This window comes from Podarcis erhardii, assembly GCF_964252035.2.
Source record: "Podarcis erhardii genome assembly, chromosome: 1".
NCBI lineage: Eukaryota > Metazoa > Chordata > Lepidosauria > Squamata > Lacertidae > Podarcis > Podarcis erhardii.
This window is the reverse complement of record NC_138497.1, coordinates 83,000,902-83,020,408: the sequence shown is the minus strand read 5'-3', so window position 1 is coordinate 83,020,408 and position 19,507 is coordinate 83,000,902. Positions and strand designations below refer to the sequence as shown.

The window sequence follows — 19,507 nt, the reverse complement described above, 5'->3', positions numbered from 1 at the left end:
TGTGAGCCTGAGGGATGGGTTTGCCTTGTGTTTTGTTGAAGCTGCTTTGGAAACTAATCTAACAAAAAAATGGGGTAAAAAGGCTTTAAATAAACATTGTTAGTGCAGTATAGTAGCTCAGATCAGATAAGGGCCAGGGAAATCCAGGTTCAAATCCACACTCAGTGACGAAACTCACTGGGCAACCTTGGGACAGTTACTACCCTTCAGCCTAACCTACCTCACAGGGTTGGTGTGAAGGTTAAATGGGGTGAGAATTGTGTGCACTGTCTTGAGCATCTTAGGGCTCCTCTGGGGCAGACGGAAAACCTCTTGAACCTGTGCTTTCTAGGCATGGGGCAAGCAAAGTTTTGAAGAGCCCTTAGAGCAGGGGTCAGCAACCTAAGGCCGGCCCACGAGCCAGTCCTGAACTGATCCGCTGCTCGGCGAGTCCCCGTGTGCTGCACTAAACCTGCGCAACGTGGTGTGGGGACTTGCTTCCGCGGCACTGGAAATCGCGTCTGCACAGATGCTGAAAATCGTGTCCACGAAGATGCAGGAAATCGTGGGTGCACGCACTCACACATGCTCGCAATCTGGCCCACAGAGGGATGTCCGCTGCCCAGGCGAGTAAACCTTGCCGACCTCTGCCTTAGAGGAAGGGAGGCGTATAAATGTACTGATACGGATCAACTGAATCCCCACTGATTTCACTGGGTTTCATCTAAACATGACTGAGGGCGCATTCATGTTACTGCATCCAGTGCACTCCCGCTGCTAGTTTTGCAGCCACATTCACACAGCTAGCCACAATCTGTATTGATCCTGATGTCATGAATCCCATAGAGATGTCACATGGGGGTGGTCAGACCCTGTGGAGGGTGCTAGTGGGATGAGAGATGCAAAACTGGGTCCCCACTAATTGTTTGAGTCCAGAGATGAGGACAGTAGACTAGGGAAAGGAGATCTGTATATGCAGGGCAGGGCTTCTGCAGATTGGCAGAGGAGTGTTCAGGGTTCAGTGGCTTTGCTCTCAACCTCAACTTTTGCCTCCTCCTCTGCACAAGAACTCTCAGCTGGGCTCTTCCCTTCATGGCAAAGCTCTGCTCCCAAGGCACAGCTGGATTCTAGCAAACTTGTTTGCTGCTTCCTAGCAAACTGGTTGCAGCTTTTTCAGTTAGACTGTGTACAGTATACCCTGAAAGCTCATAGAATCAGAGAATTGTAGAGTTGGAAGGCACACTGAGGATCATCTAATCCAACCCCCTGCCATGCATTCAAAGCAGATTCAAAGAATTCAGGGCACTGCAACTCACCCCTCACACATATCCCTCCCTGCCCCCAAACCCTGCTTCCTAATCCGGATCCTCCTGATAAGAGCTGGTTGTGGTCCAGCATCAATAAGGACAATGGAGCTCAGCATCCGCAGATGTACAGAAGCAGTCTGTTTGTTTGTTTGTTTGTTTGTTTGTTTGTTTGTTTGTTTGAACTTGGCAGGTGAAGTCCTGGTAGCACTGAAACCACCAGAATCTTTATTCCCTGGGGCTAAGTTTTGATCCGCCTTGGCTTGATGACTTGGCCACGTTGGAGGCGCTCTTTCTGTGCAGGACTGGGTGGCTCCTGCCCCTTTAAGAAAGGGCTGCTGCTACGGCATGACTCAGCATTCTTCCGAGGAGGCTGAGCTGCTTTACTGTACAGTATTTGGCTCACGGAAATTTCCGACGGTGAGTACAACGCGGGACGGGATCCTTCTCCTCCGCTGGGCTTCTGCTGGGGACACGAGAAGGCGACACCTGCTAAGGCTTCGTGATCCTACTTCCCACTTACCCGAGAGTAAGTCCAGTGATTTAAGTGGGGCTTCAGTGGTCAGGGTCGCGCGGTTAGCCCCCTCCCCAGCATGCAAAAAAATGAATAAAAGTGCCGTGTTTAGCGTGGGTGGCGGAGGGAAGAGAAGGAAAGGGGCGTGTCACTCCAACTGATCTGCTTTGTCTTTTCTTCATCCTTTTTTCTAGTGCCTGGAAAATATACGATCACCTATTTCCCCGTACGCGGTGAGTGCAAAATCGCGTAGCTAAAGTCTTAGATGAATTCATGCCCCCCCCAACCCATGATCATGATGGGTTTGGACCCCTCTTTAGTCGAGAAAGTGTTGGGGCAACCTCAGTATAATGCATTTACAGTACAGCCGGATCTTCGCCTATTATGATTGCTCGAAAGCAGCCCTGTTTGACCTCCGTGAGGTTTACTGCACAGGAATGAAAGGGATTGCACTTCTGACCTGGAGAGAAACGTTTTGCAGGCGAGAGCTTTCTCTGTTAGATTGAGACGGGGTGAGAAAGATTGCAGACCCGAGGAAATCAATGGAGGAGCTCATGGTTTTTCGCTTTGGAATGGTTTTCTGGAAGGGGGCAGGATGAGAGAGAAGATGGCGGGTGCTTCTTAAAGCACAGTGGGCAGACCTCAGGCACCTTGTGAGAATTAACAAACCAGTGTCCTGTGTGTTCACACCACATGATTTGGGTTTCTGCCTCTCCTAGGGCGCTGCGAGGCCATGAGGATGTTGCTGGCAGATCAGGGGCAGGAGTGGAAAGAGGATGTGGTAACCATGGAGATTTGGACCAAGGGTGACCTCAAGAAATCTTGTGTGAGTATAAGTGGTAAACTCTGGAGTTAAGATTTGGGGTTTTTTGGGGGGTGGGCAGTGAGTCCTGTTCTTGTGAGAAATGGGTTTTCCTAGGCCCTTCACACTGGTCCTTTGCTCCTCTGTCTTCACACTGGAAGCTACAGGCCAACTGGGCCCCTCTCTCACTGAGAGATAGGTATGGGATACCCACTCACCAACCTTTCTGTCTTTCCTCCCCTTCCTCACTAGGTCTTTGGCCAGCTGCCTAGATTTCAGGATGGAGACTTTCTTCTGTACCAGTCCAACGCGATCCTGCGCCACTTGGCAAGGAATCACGGTGCGGTTGGTGATAGGCAGGGGTGCAAGTAGAAGTGGAGTGTGTGGACCTGGGTTTATGGCAAATCTGTGCTGGTTGCCTTTCCAAGGGAGAGCTGCATGCATATGGAGGAGATGCGTGTTTGTAAATTTGCCTCTTGGGTGGGTCAGCAGGTGAATAGTTGGCGATAGTGGTGGTAACAGAAGATAGCACTAATTTGTGTTCACCTGTGATTTGGGTGTTTATTTAGATGTATATTAATTGTACACCACTTTAATATTTGAATGATACAAGTATTTTTCTGAGTAATACCAGCCATAAGTCCTGACAAAAATAAAAGCATAAAGTAATAGGGAAGAAACAAGAATCAAAAACATAAAACTATATTAAGTGACAATCGACAATGGGTAATATATAAAACAGGAAGTCAAAATTGCATTGGGGCCCAGATCCTTCACTACTTGAAGGCAGCATTTGGGGGGGGGGGGAATGGGGCACAATTGGTAGTTACTAAGTTTTGTTTTTTAAAATACCCCCCCCCTCAAGAAAGCAGCAGATAGATGAGAGCTCTTGCTCTCTGTGCAACTATCCTGTGAGAGAGTCTGGATAGTAATTTGAACATTCCCTCGCTGACCCGTTTTTTTTGCTGCTCAGGACTCTATGGTCAAGATGCCCGTGAAGCGACGCTGCTGGACATGGTGAATGATGGAGTGGAGGACCTGCGTGTTAAATATGGCCGCCTCATCTATCAAAACTATGTGAGCTTGGGTGTGGGAGGGCTTGAGTTTGCTTCCATACACTGAAATTGAGAGCTCTGTCCCCTTAATAGACTCTTGAAATATCTGTCAACTAGGTAGGGTGATGGAGAGATGTCTTTTTTTAAAAAACAAACCCGTCTTTATTAAATATATTTCACAAAATTTTACAACAATATACTATATTACAATTTGTATCCCATCCCATACAGCAAAAAAATTAAAAATACAATAAATTTTAAAAAGACCTAAAATAGACTTACAATTGTTCTCAAAAAAACTAAATTACACTTGTTATATTTTACACAGTATCATATTATTATATTATTTTCTTAAGTCTTTTGGAAAAAGAAAAAAGAAATAAAATGGAAACATTAAATTTACATATATTATCTATACATTGCAAGACTCATTCAAGATCTGCCAGGAGGTTTTTGCTGTCACAGTAATTTTTCAGATATTCCTTGAATATAATCCATTCTTGATTTACTTTTTGCGTCAAATACCCTCTTACTCTCCCTGTCATTTTTGCCATTTGCAGATATTCTAAATGGGAATGGTTTGAAATAAGAAAATGATTTTCGGTAAAACATTCATCTTAACTGCCGATATCTTACCTCAAAGGGAGAGGTGGAGTTTGCTGCAGATTTCCAAGCTTTTCTTAATCTCATTCCATGTTTTTATATAGTTTTCTTGATACAAGTCTATGCATTTAGCAGATAACCAAACTCCTAAGTATTTTATGTTGTTCTTAATCTCTAGACCCGTGCTTTCTTGTAGATCTTTCTTCTCTTCTAGGCTCATGTTCTTAGCCAACAAATTAGGTTTTTTGTAATTTAATCTAAATCCTTCTTGCTTACCAAATACATTTATTATTTTTATTGCTGTGGGGTTACTCTCTTTGGGGTTTTCAGTTGTTATTATCAGGTCATCCGCATATGCTCTTACCTTACATGTTTTTTGTCTAACTTAATTCCTTTTCTTTTTTTCCTCCTCAAAATTTCATTTTTGGAAATCTTTTTTGGAGGATGTCTTAAAACATGTGGGTTTTATTGACGGAACGTCCTTGATCAGGGGAGGAAAACCTGTTGGACTAGAACTCCCATAATCCCTGACCTTTGGCCATAACAGTTTAGGTGATGGGAATTGGAGTCAGACAACTTCTGGGGTTCCCCACCTTGGCTTAGATGCTTGCAGCCCCAACATCCAAGCCTATAATCCAAATGTGTTCAGTTCAAATGAGATCACTCCCAAGTTGCAAATGGTCCTTGATAAAAGGGACAAGTTGGGAGAGAGTAGTGTCTGGTTTGCCTGAGGGCATGGCTGTATGTGCTTCCTGTAAGAGGAGGATGGGGAACCCATAGCCCTATGCATGTTGTTGGGTTTCAACTCCCATCATCTCAATCATTGGCTGTGCTAGCTGAGACAGAGGGGAGTTGGAGTCAAACACCCCTGGAGGACCACAGATTTCCCACTCCCTCTGTAAGGAAAGAGCACTGCTGGGAGCCAAGAAAATGCAGATTCCTTGCTTCCACTGCAATGAGTTGTGTCAGCCAGGCTCGGAGCTCTCTTCTAGCAAAATGGAAGAAGCAACGAAGCTTTTCTCTATCTGATTATTGTACCTTGACAGGAGGCGGGCAAAGCGGACTATATTAAGGCCTTGCCGGGAGAGCTGCGTCCTTTTGAGAACCTTCTGGCTCAGAATGATGGTGGGAAGACCTTCATTGTCGGCAAACAGGTAAGGCAATCTGCCTGCTGGAGATCCAGTCGTGGGTTGGTCTTGTCCAATAGGGTGTTTCACATCTCAGGAAAGATTTTTCATGGAAACCCCTGCTGAAAGAAGGGGCGGGAGGCTTCGTTTTACTAGCACCTTGCAAGGTGCTTTGTAGTTCTGTCTTCGGGTCTTCAAAGCATATTGCACCTGGTATCATTGTGATGACAGGTGAGTGACAAGATGGCCAATTTGGTCAGGAGGATGATCCTGATAAGCATCCCTATGCTTGCTATAGTTCTTTACTTCATCAGCTTGTACTTTGTTTTCAATCCTCCATCCAGAGCTGTTCCTAGTCCATGGTATATATTTTTTAAAAATCAAAACTAAGGGTGCAACGGAAGAATTGGGAGCACATTTTGAGTGTACTCAGGTGACATCAGGCAATTGACAGATGGGCCAGCCTGCCCAACCTGTCCAATGTGGCATGTGAAGGATGGGCTAGTTCACCCCCCCCCCCGCACTGTAAATTAAGTCTTGTCACTCAACAGCAGGCCTGGCTCCAGGTTTGCCAGAGCCCTGGGTAAAGTGTCCCCTACTAGGCCACCTCCTTGACCCAGTGGGCTTTCTTGCCAGGTCAGAGAAGAACAATATTCTGTAGTGGTCCCTGCAAGAGCACTGGGGCCCTAGTAGTTGCCCAAAGGTGCCAGGGGCTGATGCTGATTCACCCCATAAATCCACATTCTATGACCAATAAATGATGTATTCCGGGATCTATGTAAATTATGCATGTTGTGTCAAGGGAGGGGCAAAAATCAATTCAGGCCGCTGAAACCACATCCCTAGTTACCAGAACCTTATGTAACCACTCACTCAGGCTACTGAGATTTTGCTACTTGTTGCCTCTATGCTTCCAAGCCTCTCACCATAGCCATAAGAACTAGAACATTTGCTTTTTTAAAAAAAAATTTCATGTTTTTATTAAAAATGGGACATTTTCAAAATTATAGGAGTGAAAAACAGTTGTTTGGGACCTCTATTTGCACTGTTCAAAACTTGACAGAACTGCTTTTAAAAACAGTTTAAAAGAAAACTGAGATTCTGTACCCAGTTCTGACTTCTGTGCTTTCCTGCAATTCCACAGAATTATTGCACACACAAAATCCTGCCTCTGCTTTAGGAGGTGTGCAGCCAAAAATGTGGTAGAGATTATCCCTGCAGTGGCTTGTCTTGTATTCAGTTTACATGCATGCTCTGGTGTGTTTTACTATACAGTGGTACCTTGGGTTACATATGCTTCAGGTTACAGACTCCACTAACCCAGAAATAGTACCTCGGGTTAAGAACTTTGCTTCAGGATGAGAACAGAAATTGAAGGAATGGGTTTCCCAAACCTCAAAACTGACTGTGCCGGCAGTTTTTAAACTGCACCAAAATCCCCATTTCTCCTTAGCTAAAATGCATAAACTTTAGCTGTTGAGCAAATGCAAAACAAGAACACAGCTCTCTCCCTTATCAGTTTGACGGCAAGACTGGCCTTGACTTACCAGTAGAACAGACACAGACATATCTTATGTCCTGACCACAAATGACGCAGAGACCCAAGTCTGGGACTAACGCCAGAGCATGTTCTTGGAAGTAGTGACCTCTTGCAAAATCACACAGCAAAATCACACAGCAGCAGTGCGGTGGCAGCAGGAGGCCCCATTAGCTAAAGTGGTGCTTCAGGTTAAGAACAGTTTCAGGTTAAGAACGGACCTCCGGAATGAATTAAGTACTTAACCCGAGATACCACTGTAGTATGCTGTGACACACCCACACCATGTGAACTTCCCCCTGCTTAAGTTACATCTAATGTATTGAGGAATGATGGTGTTTTATATTTGACTGGCCCTTTCTCTTTCACCCACGGACACCTGCCTCTTTTGTTTTCTTCTTCCTCCAGATCTCCTTTGCTGACTACAATCTGCTTGATCTATTAAATGTGCATTTGGTCCTGGCCCCTGACTGCCTGGCTTCCCTCCCCTTGCTGGCTAGCTATGTGCAGCGGCTCAACGCCCGACCGCTCCTCAAAGCTTTCTTGGAGTCTGATGCCCACAAGCAGCGCCCCATCAATGGGAATGGCAAGCAATGAAATGGATTCCTTCACCAAGTTTTGTATACACTAATGTTAATGAAGCGAGTTTCAATAAAGAGTTCTGCACATCTTTGCTTGGTAGGGAAAGTATGGTAACTAATTCAGCAGAAGCCCACTGCAATCAAGAGGAGATGTGATTAATTTGCTAGAGCCAAGTGGCTTATTATAATTGTTGTAGTTACTATTGTTATTTGTTAAATTTATATCCCATTTCCCCTCCCGAATGAACCCAGTGTAGCATATATAGTGAAGCCATAAGCTAGGATTTATAGCTCTTGTGGCTTCAGAAGTGCAGCACAAGACAACTAAGGTGAATATAGCCAAGGTGGTTAAAAAGAAGTAAATGCAAGAGCTCCTGCTTTTAGATCAAGGAGGCTGTGTGTGATTATTCCCCGCCCCCATGCTTTCCCCCTGATCAGAATCGGAGTCCCATAGCTCTGTTCACCCCTTTAAAAGTTATAATAATATATTATTTGCCACCTCATTTTGATGCACTCTAGCTCTCCACTTCCCACCTTTTGATCTTGGTAGTTTCCAGACAGGTAGCCATAATAGGCCTCTACAGCAAAAAGTTTAGTGACTCATAAGCTTTAGTGAACTAGATCTCACTTCATCAGATGCATAGGATGTGATCCTCAGTTGTAGGTGTGTGCATATATTGCCATGCCTGAGGCTGAGAGATTTTAGCCTGCGCTGCATTTTGTGACAGCAAGTTGGTAAAATGGCTCACTGCTCAACCAGGTTAGATGTTCTCTGAATCATACTGGGGAAACAGCAGGTGCAAGATCCCATTGGGCCAATGTGATTCAAATCCCTGTTCCATTACGAAGCTCCCTGGAGTGCCTTAAGCACATCACTTTCTTAGCCTATGGCATAAGTTATAATGAGAATTGTAATGATTTTGTACACTGAAGTTTAAGAATAAAACAAATGGCATTAAATTAGATTCTGTTATACAAAATGGTGCTCTTTTGCTGGAAACTTCCCCCTGGCTTGTGCTTAGGGAGGGGGTGGGTGCTTAGGGTAATCTTCTCATCTAGGCTGCCATTTGCTCTAAGCTGAGCCAGGAGGCTTGAAGCAAGATAAGTGAGCTCATTAACTTATTGAGGGTTAAGATGGTTGCTTTGATCCAGAGGTCTGCCAATGCTCAGGGTGCTCTTCTACTCTTATCTCTGGATCATGGAATACTTTCTCTTTCCAGAAACGATAGAGGTTGAGTTAGGTACAGGATTACAGTCACAGGGTCATGATTGCTCTCGTGGTATGTGAAGGCTTTCTCCCAATCTTCTGAAATGGTTATCCACCCAATGGCTGTGTGTGTTTCTCAGCCTTCTATAGAGACATCCAGGCAGAGATTTGTAACTCAGAAAAGTTCCCTTTCAACTTCTGGAGCTGCATAGAGGCTGCTGTGACACCTGTCATCCAGAGTCACATGCTCTTGTTCTTCCCGATGCATTTTGCTGCTGGAGGTGAAAGGCAAGATGGTGTCCCCTCCCCCCAACCTTCCACATATAGAACTTGGCAGTTGAATCTTAATTCGTTTCTGGCAATGGGACAGCTTTATCCACCTGAAATCCACAGGCTGACTTGTGAAGACAGGCCCTGTGATACACACAGCTCAGTCCTCCAACCCCTTTTTCACTATTTTCTTGCAGGGCTGCCTGGCAACTGCTGTGCCCACTGTATCCTCAAGTGAATAACTGCAGTGCAGCAACGGTAGCACCAATGTCTTGTGTGAGGAGAGCAATGCAGGGGCACATGTAGTGTCTGCTGGAGGGTGTTGTGAACTGCCTCCCTCTGTCTGTAGTCTTGGTCAGGTGCCTTTGCCTACAGCATGTCTATAACATAAGAGGGCAAGCAGATAAGACAGGCGGACCACCTGCCCAGTAATAAACAAATGTTACGGCTGGGGGGAGGATGAGTCTAAAGAGAATGAGAGTGGCTGGGGACTCTGGAGAATCAACTGGGGGGCTGCAGTTGTCTCCCCCTAACAACTGCTGCTTGAGATGACCACTTTACACTGCCTAATTGAGCACGTCTACATTGCTTTTTAAAAATGAGTGCTGGGAATGCATCTTGCAGCTTTTCCCTGCTTCTGTGCTAACCAAGGGGACCCCCTGCAGCCCATTCCAGTGTAATGAGATCATTCTTCTCAGACCAAGAATCAACAGGATCAGAGAGATCAGCTCCGTAATCCTCCTCCTGGCAGCACAACTGCAACAGCTGTTTGAAAATGAGGTAAACTGGCAAAAGCCAGGACATTTGGGAATAGAAGGAAATAGAAAGCTTGGGAGCCCGCCCTTCTCTCTCTGTTAGCCTGTGTCCATTTGGTGTCCTATCAGCCCCAGCCAGCGTGCTGTAGCCTCAAAACATCTGGAGGTAACCAGGTTGCTCTGTGATATTCCCTTGTCACTAAGGAGAAGCTTCTTGCTGTACTGTATTACTGGCTTGTTGTACCCCAAATTTGGTACATGCAATCGTGCTCTATGTGCATCCTATGAAAGTAGAAATTAATGAAGAATGAGAAGATACAGAAAAGAGTGAATAAAATGATGCTGGTGGAACATTTTTCCCATGGAGGAAAAAACAATCTAAAGTTTCTAAAGTATCTGAAGAAGTGTGCATGCACACAAAAGCTCATACCAATAACAAACTTATTTGGTCTCTAAGGTGCTACTGGAAGGAATTTTTATAAAGTTTCTAACTTAGAGATGGGAAATGGGAACAAATTCACACAGATATGTAGAATGTTAGTGTGTTTTTAGTTTATTGCTGATTTCAATTTTTTTGAATGTTTCAAGTAGTTGTTTTTAACTGTTTTACAAGTAATTTTACAATTTTTTCTCTTTGTAAATCACTTTGAGGTTTTATTTTTACAGTCAAGTGGTGTATACATTTTATGAAATAAATATACATACAAAACTATGAACAGTACTGAGAAAAAATATTTGTAACACTCAAAACATGAACTTGGGGATATCCAATGAAATTTGCATTGGGAATACATGTGCAAATACTACTTCAAATGACATATAAAGAGCTCTTAACAGATTTATTGCTATAGTGGGTTTTGATGCCTCAAAAAATTACAGATTAAATTTGTTGAGGAGGCTATTATAGGTTTTAAAGGGTGTCCCCCTTTGATTACCAGATACTGATGGCAAAAATCAAGAGATGGCTATACTTAATCATTTACCTATCTCTTTTGGTGTCCTGCTTGTGAACTTCCTTCTCCCCCCTTTTCTTTTAATATATACCGTATTTTTCGCCCTATAGGATGCACTTTTTCCCCTCCAAAAATGATGGGGAAATCTGTGTGCGTCCTATGGGGCGAATACAGGCTTTCGCTGAAGCTTGGAGACCGAGAGGGGTCAGTGCACACTGACCCCTCTCGCTCTTCAGGCTTCAGGAAGCTATCAGCAAGCCTGGGGAGCCCGCGGGAGTTCCCGCAAGGCTCTCTAGGCTGCGGATAGCAGCCTGCCACCCGGCGCGCGGGGCGCCCTGAAGCAGAGCGCCCTGCGTGCTGGGCAGACATCCGCAGCCTGGGGAGCCCTGCGGGAGTTCCTGCAGGGCTCCCTAGGCTGCGCATAGCAGCCTGCCGCTCGGCACACGGGGCGCCCTGAAGCAGGGTGCCCCGCGCGCCAGGCAGACATCGGCCAGCCCCACAAGCTCGGGGGACAGCGGGGAGGCGGAGCGCCGCCATACTGCTTGCTGTTCCCCGACCTGGTTTGGTTTCCCTGACCTGGTTTTGGGGGGGAAATAAAGGAAAAAATTTTTTCCTTTATTTCCCCCCAAAAAGACTAGGTGCGTCCTATGGGATGGAGCGTCCTATGGGACGATAAATACAGTGTGTGTATGTGTGTGTGTGTGTGTACAAAAAAACATGGAAAAGTACAAAAAGAAAAAGAACGGAAACATACCGAAAATATTTCCAATGCAGTCCCTCCGCCTTCCCTGGAACAACATTGATTATGTAAAGGCAAAGAGTTGCCAAAAGATGTTCACTCCAGAATACTGCTCCATAGACTTGAATATGTTGAAGGCAATAGCCATGCTCTTTCATTATATAAGAAAATCATTCTAAATAATCTGAAAATCATCTGTAGTCTTTCTGTAGTTTTTTTTACCTTCTAGTGTGCAGTTGCTTGTGAATCTTCTTGAGGTGTCTGGTTTTATTTATTCAAGAGTTTTCTAGGCCACCTTACAAGACAATGTCCTCCCCCATGGTTACTTACACGCATAGCAACAGTGGTTGGTCATAGCCAGAGCTTCTTCATAGACATTGTGTGGTTTTCTTCCAGGTATCAAGTAAGTGTGTCCAATCCCAGCTCCCTACAAACCATACCTGTGCTTGTCATGTTTAGAAATTTATTTTTACCAGTGTGCTGAAAACATTTAACCAATATGTTTTAAAATGTAATGTGTAATGCACCTTTCACAGATGGAAATCCTGGAATGAAGAGAAAGATATTTAGTCTATTCCTGAAATTCCATAAATTACACTATGGGGAGCTCTTGGAGAGGCAGAATTCGCCACTAGAAAGACGAGGGAAGTAGCTGCTGCTGCTGCTTCTGCAATCATCGTAGCCGAGTAAATTTTTTTTTGTCCAGTAGCACCTTAGAAGATTGTCTTCCATGAACACGGTCTTAACAGTGAGTCCGCAAGTGACTCTGGAGGCCAATGCGCGACTTCCACAGAGGGGACATAGCAGCCAGTGGTTAGAGACGTTCCTCGTCTAGTACCGGATGCTACAGGATTGCTAACAAGTTTAATAAAAGTGGTGCGATGTCTCTACTCAGAGCACTAAAACCGCTGTAACATTGTAATTCGTGATTCTACTTTTCTTAGTAAACAGGCTTTTTCAAAAGATGCAGGAAGCGCAATATAATACTAAACCAGAACTAAATTTAGAAAGAAATGTAGTGCTGGCAATTTTCCTTATGGCAGAATCTTTGTATACCTTTATTTATTTATTTTTGAAGCATTTTTTTAGTTCTACATTTCTGCTGAAAAGGCTGACTGAGTCGCCTCAAACGACGCCAAAGGAAACCGCATCTTCTCGAGACCCCCTGTTGTCGCTTATTCGGCGCCCGTCGCACCTTGAACGCGGCCTGGATCTTTTAATTTTATTTCATGCAACCTCCATGGTATCGGGTCTCCCGGCTGTCACTGAGAAGTTCCTATAACCGAGGCGCGGGGCACTTTACTTGCTCGGACAGTCGCGGGGCGCTGATGAACTACCACTCCCATCATCCCCTGCGCTCTGATGTGAGACCGAGTTCTTCGGTCTCGGGTCGGCAGACGTCAACAAGCGCCGCCCGAGGCCGTGACGTAGAATCTCCGCGCAAAGCAGAGGAAGGTGACGGGGTCGGCTAGTGTCGCTTCAGGGGGGACCCCGGCTTCCCGTCGGCGCTATGTTGGCGGCTCGGCCTCTGGTGCTCCGCGGAGCCTGCGCTCAGGCGCGTCTCCTTTCCGCCGCTGCAGCTCCGGAGTCGGTGAGTTCTTTCCCCTTCCCTCCGACGAGCTGCGGGGGAGAAAGAGAAGCGCAGACACTGCAGGTGAAGGGGCGGGGAGGAGCCGCGAAGAACAGGTCTTGACAGCTCAGCTGCCGCTTCTTGTTCGCTGTAAGGGCTGAGGGTTGCCGTGCCTCGATTCGGAGCGGGGCTTCAGTTTCTCCTTTTTTTCTGCTAGTCTCCCCCCCCCCCAAGGTTTAGGATGGGCTCCGGGATGGCAAATTTATCAGGATTCAGTTATTTCTCTCTTTCTTGCACAGGCACCTCCCAAAAAAACACAGTTTGGGCCCCTCAAGGATGAGGATCGCATCTTCACGAATCTTTATGGGCGCCATGAGTGGAGGTGAGAACTGAGAAATTGGGTGGTGTGTGTTGCATAATGATGAAAGAGGATTAAGGTGGGGCCGTCAGTTTTTAACATAGCGGAGGAAAGCCAGCACAAAGGGGTGGTGATTAAGTTGGAAAGTTTGCAGGTAAATCAACTTTTGATTGGATACCAAAAGGATTTTCCAACAGAGCTGCCACATTGTGACTAGGTATTTCTCTAGAGCAGGCATGGCAATCACGATCTACTGGTTTATTGCGGGATGTTCCTGGTCGATCTTAGATCGCAGTCTCTTGGGAGTTGGACATGCCTGCTATAGAGGATATGCTTTGCTGAAGTACTGTACAAATTAATATTATAATTCCAGGTTTCTCTACTTATGTGTTCTGTATACAGGGTCAAGGCTGATTATATAGTCCTCTGATGTTAATGTGTATGCAAAATGGAATTATTTTGGATAGCTGTTGTTACCCAGTGCTTTTGTCGTTTCTAGGTTGAAAGGGGCTTTGAGCCGAGGTGACTGGTATAAAACCAAGGAAATCCTGCTGAAGGGTGTTGATTGGATCTTGAATGAGATAAAGACTTCAGGTCTGCGAGGCCGTGGGGGGGCTGGTTTCCCCACTGGTCTTAAATGGAGCTTCATGAATAAACCCCCAGATGGCAGGTGTGTTACAAACTAAAGGCTGATTTTGTACTCAGTACCATGCATTTCTGCTGATGGAGGAACTTGCTCTGGAACAGTGGCAATTGTTTCTACGGTTATCTCAAAAGCAGCTTTGGGCTTTCAAGGGTTATAATCCATGCTGGTGTTGGGAATCAGAACTTGGGACTCCTAGTTTCCACTTCTGTCTCACACCTTCCAAATAGTGTGTCTTAGTTGCTGGGAATGCCCACTTTAGAGTCATTTGAGCCTTTGATTTCAAAAGTTACGTTATCTAGAGAGCCTGACTCTGCAAAGCAGCAGATGCCAAAGATCAACTCTGGACTTCCAATTCTTGACCACTAAAGAACAGCTACTGTATTTTGTACAGAGCCAGTTTAGCACATTGGGTGGAATTCTGCACACGGACATAGGAATTTCAGCTTTAAGCATCACTTCAGTAGCTGGTCCTGTTGAGAAAGTCACTATTTGCCTTCTTAACCTTCCTCACTGGGTGGTTGTGAGGCTAAAACATTTTTCTTGGTTTCTGACAGATGGGCAGGGTACAAATGTCACAATAAATAAAATATATTAAGTGCATGCACCTAAATATTCCCCTTTTTCCTCAGGTGAATTACTTGAGGTTAAGACCTTAAACTTCTGCCCGCTGTCTGTGTCAGCACTGGGAACTGGATACAGAGTTTGTCTGATTAATTATCTGTCTGTGTAGTATTTAGTTTGAAGCAAAAGAGATTTTTTAGTCTTGAACAAAGGCTTACGCAGAGTATACTCATTGAAATTAATGGACCTAAACTTTCAGTCGGCCTGCTTCTGAGTAAGACTTAGTTGAATATCAACCATTGGCTGGTGTATTGATCGCAATAGAAAATATACTTCCTGATGAATGTGTTTTCCTGGGATTCTTAATTTTTGCCGACAGGCAAATTCTCCCTGTGTTTCAGACCCAAGTACTTGGTGGTGAATGCAGATGAGGGGGAGCCAGGAACCTGTAAGGACAGAGAGATCATGCGTCATGACCCCCATAAACTGGTGGAGGGATGCCTAGTTGCAGGGAGAGCTATGGGAGCCCGAGCTGCCTACATTTATATTCGCGGAGAATTCTATAACGAGGCCTCAAACTTGCAGGTGAGCTGCTACTCTTACCACTGTGCAGTTGGGAGCAGGGTTCTTGTTTTCCCTTGCAAGAACTGCTATGAGAAGTGAGCGAGTTGATTTCCCCCCTTAGCCTTTAGCATCTTGTGTGCCTGCTTGTATTTTTTGTGTTGAAAACCAAGGAGGCCACTTTTTAGCAATGGGTCTTAGCTTACTCTTACTGTCTCATTAGGTGGCAATCAGGGAGGCCTATGAAGCCGGATTGGTGGGCAAGGATGCTTGTGGCTCTGGCTATGACTTCGATGTCTTTGTGGTAAGAGGAGCAGGTGCCTACATCTGTGGCGAGGAGACAGCACTTATCGAATCCATTGAGGGCAAGCAGGGCAAGCCACGCCTCAAGCCTCCCTTCCCAGCTGACGTGGGTATGACAACTTAAATGCTCCTTCTGTGGTGGATGGTGTAGATTTGGTGCCCAACCTTGCTGTCAAATTCTTATCTCTGTCAACATATATCTGCCACCCCAGCTCCTTTGGGGGCCTTTGCTGTGTCTCTCCTTTGCACATAACATTTCCAGGTGTGACATAAACTATGTGCTTTAGCTCAGTGGTTATTAACCTTCTGTGGCTTACAGGCTCCTTTGAGAATCCGATGAAAGCTATACCCCCCTCCCACATGCACATAAAATTTTTCATATGATTAATTTTATTGCCGTGGGGGTGGGTCTTTTGTGCCTGGTTTATGGAACCCCCTCAAGGTCCCCATGTTAAGAACCCCTGTTCCAGCTGAAATAACTAAGTTACCTTTATCTTGCTGGATCCCCCCCCCCCCCGCCGCCTTTAAGTACCATTATTTATATATTAGATTTATCTACCACCCTTTATCACAAGATCTCAGGGCGGTTCACAAGATAAAAATACAAGGTAAAAGCACAAAAATATTTAAAACAAAAACAACAAAATAATAATCCCCTCCCACATTTTATGAATGCCACCCCTGCCACCTGGCTTTTCATCTGAATCTCTAGTACCAATCACTTACCTTCCCCATTTTCTCTCCCCAGTAGCTAGTTTGAAAAGATTTTTAAAGTCCGTTTTCCCCTTTCTGTTTTTAGGAGTGTTTGGTTGCCCTACTACAGTGGCAAATGTGGAAACTGTCGCTGTGGCACCCACCATCTGCCGTCGAGGAGGTACCTGGTTTGCTGGCTTTGGACGTGAGCGCAACTCTGGAACCAAACTCTTCAATATCTCAGGCCATGTCAACACACCCTGTACTGTAGAAGAGGAGATGTCAATACCTCTACGTGATCTGATTGAACGACACGCAGGTGAAAAACAACACTTCTTAACTTGCCATAAGGAAGAAGCTATCAGCTTCTTTCAAATAACTTGTATTATTGGGGAAGCCTTGTGTCTCCTGTTGCTAAGGTGGGCATCCATGGAGCCACACCTGATTGTCTCTTGCCTTCTAACCAGGTGGTGTTAGAGGTGGCTGGGATAACCTGCTTGCTGTAATTCCTGGAGGGTCATCCACCCCCCTCATCCCCAAGTCAGTGTGTGAGACGGTGCCGATGGACTTTGATGGGTTGGTGCAGGCACAGACTGGGCTTGGAACAGCAGCTGTCATTGTCATGGATAAATCGGTAAGGCTAGTCCCTTGGCCCCTACTGCTCTGTAATCCTGCTTCATGAGTCTTCACCTTCTTCTCTTACCTTAGACAGATATAGTTCGAGCCATCGCCCGACTCATTGAATTCTACAAACATGAGAGCTGTGGGCAGTGCACACCATGCCGAGAAGGTGAGTGTTGAAGCAGAAGGTCACCCTGGAGTTCTTCCCCAGATCAGGAATTTGGGACAGAGGGCAAGGAACAGATTTAGTCTATAAATCCAGACCTCTTGGCATATGCAAGCCCTGATTAAAGTGTGGGGGGGACGGGACTGATGCTTAAAGATCTCTGGAGAGCAAAAAAACTTTCCTAGGATATTGACAACAGACCTGTAGCTCAGTATGCAAACTTCATTTACTCTTTCTTTTTTTTTTTGGGCCCAGCATTGTACTGTGACTTGATGTATGGTCTGTTTCTCCTCTCTGTGACTATCTTTTCATAAACATTGGGAGTTGCCTCTGAGTCTTTTGAAACTGATTCCCTCTGTACAGGTGTTGACTGGATGAACAAGGTGATGTGGCGTTTTGTGAAAGGCAATGCACAAGTGGCAGAGATTGATGCGCTTTGGGAGATTAGCAAGCAAATTGAGGGACATACCATCTGTGCCCTGGGAGATGGGGCTGCTTGGCCTGTACAGGTAATTCTCTCAACCTTCTTCTCTTTAGCTTGTGAAGAATGTTCTGAAGAATCTTGTGGTTTTGCTTGAGAGAGTACATGCTAGAATCTGGATGTGTAATTGGCAAAGGGATGTATGTATATTTGGAGGTGTGTGTTCTGCTAATTCCTACTTCCTTCTTACAGGGATTGATTCGTCACTTCCGTCCAGAGCTGGAGGAACGGATGAGACAGTACAGTGAATCTAAGGTGCAGCAGGCATCTGGGTAAACACCTAACTGAAGTCACCCCTTTATACATTTGACTGTATAAAAAACATTCACATGAAGACAGGCCAAGCTCTGCTTTGGCTTTGGCATTGGAAGCAGTGTGCTTCCTTGATTTGTGTCAGATGGGTGACAACCTACTTCAGTTACTGTTCTGCTTTGCTTTCTTAAAACGCACATTATCTATTAAATGGTTGTGACTTATTTCTTGTCTGTTGGGTACTTTTCAAGCATAGGGAAAATAAAGTGGATAGTTGCATGTTTTTTGAATTGTTTTATATTTCTTAAAGTTGTTCAAGGGTTAAAAGGGGGGGCACCTTCTGTATTTCTTTGTCAAAAAAGCATCCTTTAATAAAGGCACTTGGATTTATGTGCACACATCTTCCTGCTGAACACATCCACACCATCTTAAATTCCTCTTTGCATCAAGCAGTAGAAAGAGGTGGTGGAATCCTGAGATCATAAAGTGGATTGCACCACTCAGATTGTAGAGGTGGGGTGCTATTTTTGAATTGCACCATTGGAAGGGACCATAAGGGTCATCTAGTCCAATGCCCTGCAATGTAGGAATCTCTCACCCAATGTGGGGCTCAAACCCATGGCCCTGAGAGTGTTTGCTACAAGTAGAAATTGAACACATCAGTGAGAAATGTTCCAGCCAAGCTCACTCCTTGATGTAAGAGGGCTTTAAAAAAAAAATAGAAGGGAAAATTCAAAAGTTTTACCTCCCATCTGCATACCTCATTCTGCTGTATTTCTAGAGAGCAGCACTTAAGAGCTGCATGTTCCTGAAATAAAACTCCAGTTATCCAGTATGTTGGACTAATAAAGAAGAACCAGGGCTATGTACTCAAACAACGTATATTCTCAGTTATGTATGCCTTAGCTTTTGATCAGGTCACCTGTTGTTCCATGCAGATATTCCATTGAGCTATTGAAGTGGGAAGAGTATAGGTGACTTCATTTGGTTTCATTTCCGTAGAAGAAGGGGGGTAGCAGCAAAAAGTCAGGACCCACAATCCTGAGATGAGAAAACACAGGCTATGCAAAGAAAATGTGTAAATATAATCCTTGGGGTGGCACTGCTTGCAATTTTCAGTATGGCCTAACACAGTTCTAAGTCATAACTTTATTTTTTATATTATGCCAAAGTGAGTTTAGCAGTGTATGTGGCCATCCTTTTCTCATCCTTATAGCAGCCCTGTAAGGTAGGTTAGAGGGAGAGTTGTCCAATTTTCCCCAGGTAAGCTTATTGCAAAATGAGAATTTAGATCCATTTCTCCCTGGCTCACCTAGCATGATTCACTCCTGCGCTGGCTGTAGTTTCAGCTGCTCAAATTAAGCAGGTTTCAAAGTTTTTAATGTGTGGGATTCTGTCAGTTTTCATTTTTAACAGCAAAAAAATTGAAAAGGTAAAAATAGAATCTATTGTGAGTTACAGTGTAATAAATCAATCTGTGCTCAACAGTTCATTGATCTTCACATTTTTATCATAATCCTGCTTTTAAGGATATAGACATATTTTCAAGTATAGTAAAACAAAAAACAACAAAGTTTTGATCTTGATACAATCTTATCAAGATTTGGTGCTTTCCTCTCTCGCCTACAGAAGGAAGCGTGAGAGATAAATTCAAGAAATAAATTTATGCTTCACTGAAAATGGGAGCAGAACCAAGGATGAGAAGTCTGGCCAGGCTGTGTTTGTCAGCCGTCCGGACCTCACAAGTCTCCAAGCACAGACTAATGCTCCAAGTCTGGATTTTTGCCAAGTTTTCGGGCTTGCATCCTAAATCGCTTAAGGAAGAGGGTCGGGAATCCTTCGGAGGCAACGGTTGCTTCTTCCTCCGGA

General features: G+C 44.9%; 2 protein-coding genes across 2 annotated transcripts; both read left to right on the top strand.

Annotated features, from left to right (window-relative positions):
- The first annotated feature begins 1,616 nt into the window (after nt 1-1,616).
- Nucleotides 1,617-7,611, top strand: GSTP1 (glutathione S-transferase pi 1). Its single transcript, XM_081837762.1, has 7 exons — nt 1,617-1,812; nt 1,992-2,030; nt 2,517-2,623; nt 2,852-2,939; nt 3,573-3,676; nt 5,304-5,411; nt 7,330-7,611. The coding sequence occupies exons 1-7, from the start codon at nt 1,632-1,634 to the stop codon at nt 7,516-7,518; spliced, it is 816 nt and encodes a 271-aa protein (XP_081693888.1). The 5' UTR covers nt 1,617-1,631; the 3' UTR covers nt 7,519-7,611.
- A 5,244-nt stretch (nt 7,612-12,855) lies between these two features.
- Nucleotides 12,856-17,922, top strand: NDUFV1 (NADH:ubiquinone oxidoreductase core subunit V1). The gene is made up of 10 exons (XM_081837442.1): nt 12,856-13,017; nt 13,296-13,378; nt 13,854-14,024; nt 14,963-15,146; nt 15,346-15,535; nt 16,225-16,437; nt 16,586-16,752; nt 16,827-16,908; nt 17,269-17,414; nt 17,579-17,922. The coding sequence occupies exons 1-10, from the start codon at nt 12,937-12,939 to the stop codon at nt 17,660-17,662; spliced, it is 1,401 nt and encodes a 466-aa protein (XP_081693568.1). The 5' UTR covers nt 12,856-12,936; the 3' UTR covers nt 17,663-17,922.
- The last annotated feature ends 1,585 nt before the right edge of the window (nt 17,923-19,507 follow it).

Bases quoted from the DNA above. Each gene is read 5' to 3' on its own strand.
- GSTP1 (XM_081837762.1), top strand. From the start codon at position 1,632: ATGACTCAGCATTCTTCCGAGGAGGCTGAGCTGCTTTACTGTACAGTA. The intron at 2,031-2,516 runs GTGAGTGCAAAA...TGCCTCTCCTAG, and splicing joins CACCTATTTCCCCGTACGCG to GGCGCTGCGAGGCCATGAGG. The intron at 5,412-7,329 runs GTAAGGCAATCT...TTCTTCCTCCAG, and splicing joins CCTTCATTGTCGGCAAACAG to ATCTCCTTTGCTGACTACAA.
- NDUFV1 (XM_081837442.1), top strand. From the start codon at position 12,937: ATGTTGGCGGCTCGGCCTCTGGTGCTCCGCGGAGCCTGCGCTCAGGCG. The intron at 13,018-13,295 runs GTGAGTTCTTTC...TTTCTTGCACAG, and splicing joins CCGCTGCAGCTCCGGAGTCG to GCACCTCCCAAAAAAACACA. The intron at 16,753-16,826 runs GTAAGGCTAGTC...CTCTTACCTTAG, and splicing joins TCATTGTCATGGATAAATCG to ACAGATATAGTTCGAGCCAT.